Source organism: Solanum dulcamara, chromosome 10, assembly GCF_947179165.1.
Source record: "Solanum dulcamara chromosome 10, daSolDulc1.2, whole genome shotgun sequence".
Taxonomy (NCBI): domain Eukaryota; kingdom Viridiplantae; phylum Streptophyta; class Magnoliopsida; order Solanales; family Solanaceae; genus Solanum; species Solanum dulcamara.
The window spans coordinates 5,071,005-5,085,376 of NC_077246.1; the positions used below are offsets into that span (position 1 = coordinate 5,071,005).

Below are 14,372 nucleotides of genomic sequence, written 5' to 3' on the forward strand. Positions count from 1 at the left end.
CAATTCAAAGCATTTCTATTCTGCTCCTTCCATATATGACATACAAATTATATATGTAGAGGAATTGTATCTTGCTCATTCTCACAATAAAATTTTAAGATAAGTAAAGCTTCTACTAAACTTGGATAGGTATTTCTTTAAAGCATTTCTTATTATGCTCCTTCCAAATATGACACACAAATTATATATAGAGAAATTGTATTTCATTCCCCCAAAATAACTTTAAAACAAGTAAAATTGAAACTAAACTCAGGATAAGTATTTCATCCCATGTAGCACAATGTCCATCATAAATCTCTTTTTCTATAACTTCAACACACATCGAGTTCCTATTGTTGATTCAAAATTAATAGGCCGTTACACCTATTCAACAATCCTGATAGTGACTCCACTACTAGTCTTCCATAATTTTGGACGGATCATATTTTCATGCGCTAATTTTGTCACTCCTAAATATATGTAAATCATTTTATGAGTTAGTTGGTTTTAAAAATTTGTGGGGACAATGTAAAGAATGACTTCATATTTTATATGCATACTTACATAAGGACCTACAAAAATCAAACTAATTACAACAAAAGAAATATTTAGTAGCAATAGATTCTCCTTTTAGCTGCAATTGAGTTAATGTATTGCATCCAAAGTGACTAAAATCTTTAATGATATTTATATAAAGTGATAATTATAAATATCATATTTATTATTACTCCTAAATATAATGTAATTACCACTAAATAATTATCACTAAATCCTTTATTTACTTTACCACCCATCAACTTAATTACCCGTCCTAGCCATTGTAACTTTGTGGATAATCATCAAATTATTAATAACGATTTTCTTTAAATCGGTTTACATTAAAAGTCAATGGCAAAATTAAAACTTTTTTCTCTCTCTGTGACATAATATACTAGGCCAAACTTGTAACTAATAAAGTTCTCAAGGCTAAATTTGACCATTTTAGATAAATTATAAAGCCCTAAACAATTAATAAATCCCTTCTCCATGTTTCCATTAAAACCCATTTCAGTTCTACTCTGCTAATAACTTTCTAGAAGATTCTTCCCTGTAATTCGATCAGGTAAAAAGATCTTTCTTTGAAAGTTCCATTTTTTTTAGTGTAATTTTGTTATGCTTTTTTAATGTGTTGTGCATAATTTTGACAATTTGTCATTGAATTGCTTAACTAACAATATAACACTGCATTGGTGTACAATTTGTGTTCATCGTAATTTTGGCTCAAACCTTATATACGTGCTAAAAAAGTAATTAAATTAATATAAGTAATAGATTTCAAATCAACAAATCTAAAGTACTATGGTAGAATTTTGAACTCGTACCCTTATAAAGTTTAAATTCTGATTTCGCCGCTTATCGCCAATTTTCAGCTTGGTAAGATATTATACTTACACTCCTAAACATTTCATGTATCCAAAAACAAAAGGAAATATAGATTTCTGAATTGAGATGTTTGCTTCTGTTTGATACATCTTTGACTCTGTTATATACACATTTACAACAATAATATACTCAGTATAATCCCAAAAATGGGTTCTAGGGAGTGTGGTGTGTACGCAGCCTTATCCCTACATCGTGAAGGTAGAAACATTTCAGTACAATTAGCCTCTATGGATTTTACTTATATTTAGCATAATGTATGATGTCTAATTGAATTGGTTAAATATGAACCTTGAGTTATCAAAGTCTTTCTGACTTGGCCTAGCCCAGTCACGTAGAGCGACTGGAAGACGATCATGTATTGTTGTTTTTGGTTGGTTGTGCTATCCTAAAAGATTTCCTGATTATTACAATCTTAGTGTACATAGTTTATATTTGAATGTTTCATAAAAGTTTTATGAAATAGCAACAAACTATTGACTGTATTCTGTGAAACAGTGAGATTAATTTGTTAAATTGTTCAATCTTGTTAAACAATAGTTATTGACTCATCGCTACAATTTACTGTAGTATTTTGTTGTTGTAAAAGAAGATTCGTGGATCTTGTGGCCTTAAGCATGTCATATGAAAAGTTTGAATTAAAAAATTGTCAAAAAAAGGAAAGAAGTTTTCTTTGTTAAACAGATTAAAAAGGAAAGTAAGACAAATGAATTGAAACGGAGCGAGAACTTGATTATAATGATGACTTTTATTGGCTTTACTTTCAGGGGCTAGTAGATGGATCTCAAGAATGTTAAGGTTCCTAAGATGCCTGGTGGTGGTGCTGCTTCCCCTTTGATCAAGTTTGGGCTTGTTGTTGGTCTTGGTGTGTATGGAGTTGCGAATAGTCTCTACAATGTTGATGGCGGGAATCGTGCCATTGTTTTCAACCGTATTCTTGGTGTTAAAGATAAGGTATGCCTTCTGTACTTTCCCTGTTGGACTAAGATGATATTTGGACCCTTTTTCAGTATAGAAATTAGTTTGAGTTGACGCTACCATGACAGTCATCTCTGAAACTCTAAGAAATATAGTTCGGTCAGGGAAGGATTTGAGTCCCTCATACAGTTAAGGAAATTCGTCTACTATAGCTTTGGTTCTTCAAGATTTCCTTCTGGATGTACTCGGAAGATTCTTCCATTGGCATGGTTTAGCAAGCAGGATCCGTTTGCTTCTATCTTTTTAATAAAAAGTATAAATCAGTATGCGATGTTCATATTTCTTCAGGACCTTGATGTTAAAGCACGTTGAAGTAATCAATCAATTAATTGCACCTTAATCCCAGATTAGTTGTGTCAACTAAAACAATAATTCCACAAGTAGGGTCTGGGAAGAGTGGTGGGTACGCAGACCTTACCCTTACCTTGGGAGAGAGAGATTGTTTCTGATAGGCCCTCAACTCAGGTAAAAGCATTACAAAGGAGTTCGAAAAAACAAAAACAACGGGATTGAATAAGCCAAGACAAAATGCTAAAGAGTGTATGACAAAGCCTACAAAAAAGGAACAGTCACTACAACAAAATAATACGTTAATCAAAGTGCAGAAAACATTAAAGAGTAACAGAATTGGAATAACAAGAACTCCTCAATTCTCTATATATATTTTATGGTCTATTCAGACTCATTTGATCCCAATATTTAGTAATTTCTCTTTCAAGACAACATATGGAGTCCCCAAAACTAGAGGTTTTTCAAATGTCATACTTATGATTTATGCCTACGCTGATATACAAACCTCTAACCATGTATGCTCACAAATATAGTTGGTTTTGGTCCCCAAGCCCGGATAAAAGAGGAGGTTAACACCAGCATAAAAGTAGTCAAATTATATTCAATCCTCAATCACATTCAAGTATTATAGTTTGAAGATATTGTCATCTACTTATTTTATCGTATCTTCAATATGGTGGTTTGATGGTGTAAATCCCAATATATGGTCCTTTAGACCTGTTTTTCATGTACTTTCGACTTGCCTTATGTCTTCTTGATGAATAGGTTTATCCGGAAGGGACCCATTTCATGATTCCTTGGTTCGATAGGCCTGTGATATATGATGTTCGTGCACGTCCACATCTAGTGGAAAGTACTTCAGGAAGTCGTGACCTTCAGACGGTAATTTTTTTTCTCAACATCTGCATTGCTCTGTACTCCGAGAAATAAAAGAGGAAAAGAGAAACCGAAAGAAGGGGGAATGAGGGGAAAGGGTAACATGCTGTAAAGAATGTACAATATGAAGTACTATAAAATTTGATCTTGTTGCTTGATTGTTTTTCAGGTAAAAATTGGACTTCGAGTTCTCACACGTCCAGTACCAGACCAACTACCCACTATTTACCGAACTCTTGGTGAAAATTATAATGAACGGGTCCTGCCTTCAATTATTCACGAAACTTTAAAATCTGTGGTTGCGCAGTACAATGCTAGCCAGCTTATCACCCAGAGAGAGGTATGTGCAAGAGATTGTGTACCTACTTCATGTGTTGATTATTGTGCTACAAGGCGGTAACTGGTAATACTTCATCGGTACTGTATGTAGTTGCGTCAATCATGAGGAATGTTCTGATATTGGATACAGATTTTCTATTTGGCTGCCGTAGAAACTCCTTGAAAATTTTAAAGGTTCTTCGCCATTTTTATTCACTTGTGTGTAACTCGTGCAGAATGTTAGTAGAGAAATACGGAAGATCTTAACTGAGAGAGCAGCCAACTTCAACATCGCTTTAGATGATGTCTCGATAACGAGCCTGACTTTTGGAAAGGAGTTCACAGCGGCAATTGAAGCAAAACAGGTGGCTGCTCAAGAAGCTGAGAGAGCTAAGTTTATTGTGGAAAAAGCTGAGCAAGATAAACGAAGCGCTGTTATTAGAGCTCAGGTCAAATGTAGTTCCCAATCTTATCCTTCTCTCTTTAATCATAGCTCCCGTTTGACCATAGATTTTTCGAAACTTGAAAATTTAAGTTTTTGAAGTTCTATTTGGACATACATTTTATTTGAAAAAAAAATTGAAGTTGTGTAAGTACTGAAAGTCTCAAAAACGTGAAAATATTTGAAGATCACATTTTGAAAATCTGATCAAATTTCATAGCCAAACAGATAGTTGAAGACAATTTTTTTCAATGCTAGCCTAATCTTCAATTACTTCTTCAACCTGTCATTCTATATGAAGCTTGAGTTCCTATTTGTATTGTTCTTGCAGGGTGAGGCTAAGAGCGCGCAGCTGATTGGTCAAGCTATCGCCAACAATCCAGCATTTATAACGCTCAGGAAAATCGAAGCAGCAAGAGACATTGCACATACCATTTCGAATTCAGCTAACAAAGCCTACTTGAGTGCTGATGATTTGTTGCTCAATCTTCAGGATTTGAACTTGAATAGCACCGGAAGAAAGTGAGTATGTAGGATGCTACCATTAACTAACTGTTTGTTATTTCGCCATTTCATGTTCTTCCTCGGCCTGTTTTAAATGGTTGGGTGAGCATTATTGGATATACGGAATCGTTTTAATTTGCAGGTGAAATCCTCTAGGATGATGTTAAATTTGCAATTGGAATAAATATATGGTCTCACATTTATGTCTTTCTTTTCCACTTCAAATGTATACTTCTTTTATATGTCTTACTCCTATGAGAATAAACGCATTTTGGGTGCTTCAAAAGAGACGGATTTTCTATGATTTCGCATTGGTGATTTTGAGTTGTATCCAGAAATCTAGTAATTTTTTGAAGTTTTAGCTAGATTTTATCTGAAATATTTTAGCTAGATTGAATTTGACTGAATTTGTATTCGGGTATAACAAATTTATTGGATTTGACCGAACTTGCATTCGGGCTTCTAGCTCTGGCCCTAGTCATAAACTTATGAAGCCACCCCTTTGTTTTCACTAATATTTTATTTATTTATTGAAATGGAAATAAGTGTTTATATTTTCATATTAAAGTATACTTTGGATAGTTTTTTTCAGTAATATAATTAAAGTATCCTAAGACTCATTTAAAATAACTACGTTACGTTATAAAACCATAATTAAAACCAATTTAATAAACCCCATATTTAAACCCTAGGCATCAACATTCTAAATTTAGGTAAAAATAAAGGCGTAAATTAATTATGTCCTTTAAATCTTTTACTAAAAACCCATATACCCTTTTTAATAACAAATGAACCAGAACCCTGTATCTTATTTGTTGCATATTACTCATTCTGAGTTATATATAGATTTCAAAATTCCCCCAAATTATAAATTCATTGAATTAAAACCTTCAAAAAAAAAATTAAATTTTTTTACAAGATTCAACACATTGTTGATATGGAGGTCACCAAGAATTCAGATTCCGTCGCGATTAATGCAGAGAAATTAGGAACAGAATCTGTTGTTACATCTGAAAATCCATTGGAAATACCTTTGTTAGAAGATTTACAAATTGTTGAAAAACCAAAAAAAACACCAGCACAAAAAGTCATTAGAAAAACATTCAAAAAAACAGCTCTTTTATCAAACCTTTTACCTTCAGGTTCTGTTCTTGCATTCCAAATATTATCACCAGTTATAACACATGAAGGACAATGTCATTCCTCAATTAGTCATTCTATGACTTTATTCCTTTTAGGATTTTGCGCTATTTCATGTTTTTTCCTATGTTTTACAGACAGTTTTAGAGACGAGAGAGGCAAAGTTCGTTATGGATTAGCGACATTCAGGGGCTTATGGATTATTGATGGCTCGTGCCCTCCTGAGGATGTACAAAAATATAAGCTGAAATTCATGGATTTCTTTCATGCATTTTTGTCAATACTTGTTTTTTGTGCTGTCGCGGCGTTTGATCAGAATGTGATCAAATGTTTGTACCCTTCTCCATCTCCAGATGCTCAGGAAATCCTCGCGATATTGCCAATGGCAGTTGGGGTAGTCTGCACATTTATGTTCGTTGTGTTTCCTACAACTCGTCATGGAATTGGCTTCCCTCTTTCTCGTCATTAGACTCCTATGTGTTCAAATTGGGAAAGCTTCTAATTATATCATCGGAATAAGATCTAAAATTAGCCTCAGATGCGGAAGAGCTATTGAATGACTTATCAACGTACTTAATTCTTCATGACAATGTACGAAGTCAAATTGGACAAGAGTGGTCAATTGGATCTCCTTCACCGGAAGGTTACATCATAGGTTTATTTTTTAATATTTTTTTAAATTAGTATGTATTAAAGTATTGACACAAGGAATGCTTTCAATATTGTAGTAGCAAAAGAGATTTTAAATATATTTTAGGAAGGTTTCCTATGGTCGACTTGTTTCAATACCTTTGGGGGCAGATCATATTCTACTCATATAAATTTGTTCATACATTCTCTCAAATTGCATATTTGTGTTGAGGAAGTAAACAAGTCAAAAGTTCAAGAGCATTCACTTCGAAAAATTATTATTCTATACGTATAGTACCCATTTATTCATGGGGCTTAGCCAAAAAAATTATGTTTTTTTTTTTCTTTCATTTTATTTTAGTGTTGGTGGACAGAATTACATGGTATTATTATAATAAAAATAATTTTTAGTGATAATAAATATGCATATTAACAAAGACTACTAGAGTTTTTACCAGCATTAGTGAATTACATTGGATCCAATGTCATTATAGGTTTTAGGGACATTTATAAAAAATATTAATTGCCACTAAAAAACACATTTAACGACAATTAAGTTATTGTCATTAATTAATTGTCATTAAAAATCATTTTTGATATGATGTACCTATTATTGGTAGGATCAGATGTGATATGTATTCCGTAAAATCAATTAAGGTGCGTATTTAAACACCATGGTTATTAAAAAAAAAATGCAGACTACATGTAGGTCGCTGTACCGACAACCTAGTTTTAAAATCCTTTAGTAGGACGTCACCTTTAATGTGGCTATCCGCTTTAAATTTTTCTTTTCTCAATTCCAAGCATATTCTCAATATGTCACCATAAGAGTTATGTTGTACCAATAAGTAAAGAAATTTTTACATAAATAAAAAAATATATATATTAATAATTACTTCTTTTTAAAATTTCCTTTTCTTTTTAGAATTTCTTTTATTATGATCTACAGTATATTTATTTTAATTAATAATTAAAATCACCCTATGACCTCCTCTTTCTCTCCCTCCCTACCTCCTTTCCTTTTTATCGTGTGCTTCCTTCTTCTCTTTCTTTTTTCTATCTATTTTTTCTCTTTCTTTTCCTCTTTCTCTTTCTCCCTTTTTTTAAATAATAAGTAATTATTCTAATTTAAAACTAATTTAAATAATGTCGAAATATTTGAAATTCACATATAATACTTGTAGTATATTTATATTAAAAATATTTTAATTATATACTCACCACATTCGTTGAAAGATGCCTATGTATCATAAATTAATTTCAAAATGTATCATAATTATTGTTTATTTTTTCTCTTATTAATAGTGCTAAAATATATTATTGTATTAAAAATATTTTCGTTATATATTCATCACATATATTGAAACATGTCTATAATATATTGAATTCAAAATTTATGATAATAATTTTTTTATTTTTTCTCTTATTAACGGAATATATTATTGTATTAAAAATATTTTAATTATATATTCACCATATGCATTGAAACATCTCAATAATATGTATAATATAATGAATTCAAAATGTATTACAATTAGAATTCAATATTATACATTGTTATGAATTCAATTGTTGTTATTTCAACAAATATAATACATTGCTAACAACGTAAATTAATTTGAATAGTACTAGAATGTTTGAAATTCACACATAATACTTATAATACATTGTATTAAAAATATTTTAGTTATATATTCACCACGTGCATTGAAACATGCATATAATATAATGTATTGAATTCAAAATCTATTATAATTATTTTTTTATTTTTTTCTCTTATTAATGGAATATATTATTGTATTAAAAATATATTTGTTATATATTCATAATGTAAATTGAAAAATGCTTATGATATGTATAATGTATTGAATTCAAAAAGTATTGCAAGTGTAGTTTATATTTGTTTATTTTATTAATGATGTCAAAAAAAATTATAGCTTTAAAAAAATAATTAATTTTTACCAAATATCCCTAAACATATTCAAATAATTAAATTTAAAAGAGAGAGAGAGAGAAGGGGGAAGAAAGAGAAAGGAGAGAGTGAGAGAGTGAGAGAGGAAGAAATACATTATAGATGTATTTATTGTATTAGAAATGCAATATAAATTTATTTACATAAAAAATCATTTAATTTAAAAAATAGTAAAAATATCATTTCTGTAATATTCAATTCAAAATTAAGTTTTAAACTAGAATAATTAATTATTATTAGGAAGAAAGAAAAAAAAGAAAAAAATGGACAAAAAAAAAGGAGAGAGAGAAAGAGAAAAGAAAAGGGGAAATTCGGATAAGAAAAAAAAAGGAGAGAGAGGAGGGGAAGAAAAGGAAGGATGTTTTTATTTTTATTTTTGTTGTTTCAAATCAGAAAAATATTGTTATTTTTGGTAAAGGTGAAGCATGTACTAAAATTCATAATTAATGTTATATAATATATTATTTAAGTAATTGGTCCATAAGTAAATAGCCACCAATCTGGATTGTGATAGAGAGGTAAATATTCATTCATCGTTAATTAAGAGGTTTCAAGTTCAAATGTTCTTAGGTACAGAATCGTTTTTATTAGGGATTTTCTTACCTCCCAATGTGGGATTTTCTGACGCAAATTCAAATTTAATCGGACTCCAATATAAATATCGAACAAGGGTGGAAAACCAAAAACATAAGTAAATAGCCAATTGTTCTTCTAATTTAGAGGTCGTTTGATAGGGGTAGAGTACCCATATTGAAATTCTATATTTTCTCATAACTTATACATGTATTAGTTATGTGAAATTCTAAATTGTCAATCAAATATTATATCAATTTTATACATGAATAACTTATTTTCTATCTATATATCAAAAGTTGTATAAATTATATGAAAATTAATACAATAACTTATGTTTTTATCCTAACAACCAAACAAACCTTACCCCTCAGGTGTTGCTTTTATGAAACGAGATTAGTGTGGAATCATAATGCCATTTTGGCAAAATCTTTTTAAAATTTTAAAATTTACCTCGAAATTTAATATTTTATATAGAAATTAAAAAAAGGTTCATTTATTTTGATCCCAACTAATTTTATCCATTTTTTCGGTTATTTGATCAAAAAATACATGTTCATTGTGAAAAGATTGTTCATAGAACCTAAAAAGATTACATGGAAAAAAATTGTTACTACCGTTATTATTTATTTTTCTCTAATAAATCTTTATAATTAATTATAATTTGACGAATTATAATAGCTATTAATTATATTATTAGTTTTATTGAATATTGTGTTATGATTTTAAAATAATGTATTATCTAATTTATTATAAAAATAATAATTTTATAATTGTGGTGGTAGGTTGCATATCGGTCAGTTCAATTTGGTTTTAAACTTTCTCGGTTCGATTTATCAATTGTCAATTTGTAAACATGTTAAATTGTTATAGAATCATTAAAATATTGACTCATCGGTTATCAATTTAACCATTAAGATTTAACACCAAAAAATTATTAAAATCACTTAGAAACAAGACGACAAACGAAATGAACCAAGCACATGAGTTGATGGATTACATTTTATTCAAAAACAAATACTTACATATTGTACAATAATCGAAAGTTTGAAATAACCAAAAATAAAAAGATGAAATCAAATCTCAAGTCAAGTACTTTATATATATATATATATATATATTAAATAGTATAAATATAATTTATTAATTTTAATATCAAATTAATTAGCTAGCTAAAAAAAATTCAAATCATTAAAATTTAATAACTCAATAATTAAAAAAATCAACACTATTATCAAAACTGCTGAATTAATAATCCATTATCGATATAAGTCACCGATTATTCCAAAGATGAGTATCGATAAGCCACCTCTTGTTGTGAGAAAATGACAAGTTTGGAATTTATAAACGCGGCATTTGTGAGAAGACGCGTATGTGATGAAGATAGTGGACCGATCAATATAGTTGTCACTTTCTATAGGACCTCAAAACGGCTAATTGAATTATTGCCCCACTAGTAATAGTACTAAAATAGAACTAGTGTTAGGTAATCAATATGCACAACGTGACTAATTAAGATATCTTGATCACTTATATATAAAAAAAAAAATGTAAAAAGGAATTTATAAAATTTAAAATAATTATAAATAGCCTATAAAATTAAGTTTTTCCTCTCCTCCAAGAAGTTATAAGAAAGTCCAATTTGCAGGTGGCATTTACTTATCAATTTTTTATTTTGTAGTAATAAGATATCAATTTTTGTTTGTGAAACTTGAAGAAGATTCCTCTTTAGATTTATTTTAAAAAACGATTTATATAATAAATAATTAATTTCTCAGGTCTAATAACATATATAAACATAATAACAAAATGGAAACTTAAAGATAAATATCACCTTCGTCTTTTTTTTGTGGGGGTGGGGTAGGGCGAGTAATAGGTAAGTTTTTCTAAGTCAAATATTTACAAAGCCATGAGATAGGAAGAAGTTTACAAAAAGGCATAATATCTGATATTTGTGCCATCAATTTTGAATTCAAATTTATGCATATTTAAAATTAGAAAATTATAAATATTAATTAATTTCATATTTGAATAAATCTCATAATCGTAAGAAAATAGATTTTTTAATTATGAACCTAGCAAAAAAAAAATTGAGAGAATTCTATAAGATCTTCCCCACCCCCCCCCCCCCTAAAAAACAAAAACAAAATTTGATTCAATTTATCATAATTAATTAATTAACATATTTTGAGTCATACAACTTTGATTAAACATAATATGAAAAAAGAAAGTGAATCGAAATATAATTACCATATTAAAATTAGGTGTAAAGGATCAACTAAAATATTCGATAAGCACTAGCTCTTCTTACAATAGAGGTGATACAGACGCAACTCGACTATCTTGTTATGACTTCTAACTCCTACGTAACTAAAAAAAAAAAAGCAAAAAATTCCGAAATAATAGTTCTATTGAGGATCCAATTACATTAATAGAAATATTTATGAAGCCGTTTGGATTAACTTATAAGCTGTTTTTAACTTTTTTGAGTGTTTGACTGGTCAACTTAAAATTATTTTGTGCTTAAAATAAGCCTCAATAAATAGTTAGGTTTATTTGAATGAATTTATTTTAAGCAGTTTATAAGTTGAAAACAGCTTATAAGTCAAAATAAATAAATTAGCCTACACCTATTTTTTTAAAATTTATAAATAATTTTCAACTTATACGCTGCTTAAAAATAAATCAATCCAATAAATTATATATATTAACGCTAAACAAAAATAAGAAAAAGGAAAAAGAATGTGGTGGTTGTGTTGTCAGTTGTCACATAAAAGAGAGTAAATTACTTACACGTATGTAGTGAGAAGCGCGTTCTAGAATTAAGACAGCGGCCGTCTTGTAATGCAAAGCCGGCAAGGGGCAGGGGGCAGGGGGCAGGGAGAGGGGCCATCAATCTCACATGTAAAGCGCTTTTGTCTTTGAAAACGCCCGCTTGCCCACGTAATCGGATACACATTATTACTTAGCCGCTCCCTCCAATTAAGATCCATGTTGACCGCAATTTTACCCACTCAATCTCACTCTCAACAAAACACTTTTCTTTTACCATATTAAATGGTTTTGTTCATTCATTTCTAATTGGTTTCGGGTTCCAATTCTTTTACTACGAATTTGAATTCATATATATTTAGAAGTATTTTATTTTTTAATATAAATTTAAATTTTGTTTGATCTTAATATAAATATCGAATATCGAATAAAAAATTAAAAAAACAAGCAATTTTACTTATAAAGTAAATGATCGCTTGATTGCTGGTTAGACTTACGTTAATATCATTATATTTATATATGTTGGTTATAATACAAATTTATAGTTTATAATAAATTATAGGTATTTATTGGCTATAAATTGTGATTAAAAATAAAATAAGTATGTTAAATTAAATTATTATTTTGGTTTTTTCCATGCTCATTAATTATTATTTTTTATGATTTATCAATGTTAAAATATTAAAAATATACTTGAAAATAATTATCAATATTAATTTGAATCCATAAAATGATAATTATCTTTGGAACAATTTGTCAAGGTAAAGCAACAATTAAAACGAATCAAATGGAATATCACCTAATATAGTATGTGTTCCACTTTTAGATTTACATAGAAAAATTATATATTTAAACAATTTGATTAATTGAATTCACATTTACACATTAAAATACAAAAACAAAGTTTTTACCCTACAACATCCAAAAAAAATAAAAAAATTTAAAAAGAACCTTTTAACCCTTTGTTCTTTATCCTCCATCCCCTCCATTATATATGTGGAGCTACTCACCCCTTACTTCTCAAGCTATTCTTCTTCTTACACGTCCATTCACAAAACACATCGAATCAGCTTAAAATGGCTATGAAGAAAAAAGATAACGGCGCAAATGTCAAGTCTAACGGAGTTAAGAACAAAGAGGTTCACTACAGAGGAGTAAGGAAGAGGCCATGGGGTCGTTACGCAGCTGAAATTCGTGATCCCGGCAAGAAGAGCAGAGTTTGGTTAGGCACTTTCGACACGGCGGAGGAGGCGGCTAAAGCTTACGACGCCACCGCCAGAGAATTCCGGGGAGTCAAAGCCAAGACAAACTTCCCCTTGCCGTCGGAGAATCAGTGCCCCAGTGACAGCAGCAGCCCAGTTGAGTCCTCTAGTGGAGAAACCGGTGTTCACGCGCCGTCGGAGTTAGACCTCACGCGCCGCCTTGGAAACGTTGAGGGAGGGTGTAACAATGGTGGGTTGGTGAGAAATGGGTTTCCGATTTTTCATCACCAGCCGTTCATGGCAGCTCCGCCGAGCAACATAAGTAGCCCTACAGAGTCTTCTAGTGGGGAAACTATTGCTCACGCGCCGCTTGAGGTCAATCTCATGCGCCGTCTCGACGGGGGCAACAAAAGTGGCCGTTCAGCTGAAGTTGGGATTCTAAGAAATGGGTTTCCGATTTTCCATGCAGAGTCCTCAGGAACAGGTGTTAACGCGCCGCTTGGGCTCGACCTCACGCGCCGCCTTGGAAAAGTCGGTGAGTTAAACGACCATGTAAGGAATGGGTTCCCGATTTTTCATTGGAAACCGGCCATGGCGGTTCTGCCTAATGGACAACCGATTTTGTTGCTTGATGGTAATTTAGGGCGAACCGGATTAGTGAACCGGCCACAACCATACCGTTTTGAACCGGCGGCGGCATCTCAGTTCAACGGAGTTACTGGTACTGTAGTTCATAGTGAATCTGATTCATCGTCAGTAGTAGGCTTAGGTAGAAGACAATTAAATCTTGATCTTAACCTTGCTCCACCAATGGAAGCTTAACGTTGACTAGTAATTTTTGTAAATAGGTTTCCTTTAAATGAAATGTTTCTCTTTTTGATAATTTTGTAATTTTAATTTTTCCAGGTGGTATGTTCAATATGTCAAAATTAAAGATATTTTGATATATTTTAAATTTATAAATCAAAGTTCCAATCTAGGCTCAAAACACATTGATTGTGGATCTTAATCAATAAAATATCGTACATAATTTGAATTTAATTAATATTATAATGTAAATATCGAACATAGAAAATAGTGGAATTTCAAGGCAAAAGAAAAAACAGCGGTGGATGGGGCCCCCCATTAGATCATTACGTATCCGTGTGAACGGGGAACTTGACTTGTCTTGTCGCCTCTAAAAGTAAGTACTATTCTGCCGTCCAACATTATTAGACTTTTTTCAATTGCCGCCACTATGTAATGTTTATATACATCATTTAGGGTCTTGGAAATA

The 14,372-nt window shown here is 30.8% G+C and overlaps 2 protein-coding genes across 2 annotated transcripts; both read left to right on the forward strand.

Moving 5' to 3' along the window:
* The first annotated feature begins 1,013 nt into the window (after positions 1-1,013).
* LOC129870755 (prohibitin-1, mitochondrial-like) lies at positions 1,014-6,167 on the forward strand. Its single transcript, XM_055945614.1, has 7 exons — positions 1,014-1,081; positions 2,166-2,352; positions 3,433-3,549; positions 3,713-3,883; positions 4,098-4,310; positions 4,635-4,825; positions 6,085-6,167. The coding sequence occupies exons 2-7, from the start codon at positions 2,176-2,178 to the stop codon at positions 6,092-6,094; spliced, it is 879 nt and encodes a 292-aa protein (XP_055801589.1). The 5' UTR covers positions 1,014-1,081; positions 2,166-2,175; the 3' UTR covers positions 6,095-6,167.
* A 6,731-nt stretch (positions 6,168-12,898) lies between these two features.
* LOC129871575 (ethylene-responsive transcription factor 4-like) lies at positions 12,899-13,979 on the forward strand. The gene has a single exon (XM_055946530.1). It carries the CDS (start codon positions 12,971-12,973, stop codon positions 13,916-13,918), a length of 948 nt encoding a protein of 315 aa, XP_055802505.1. The 5' UTR covers positions 12,899-12,970; the 3' UTR covers positions 13,919-13,979.
* The last annotated feature ends 393 nt before the right edge of the window (positions 13,980-14,372 follow it).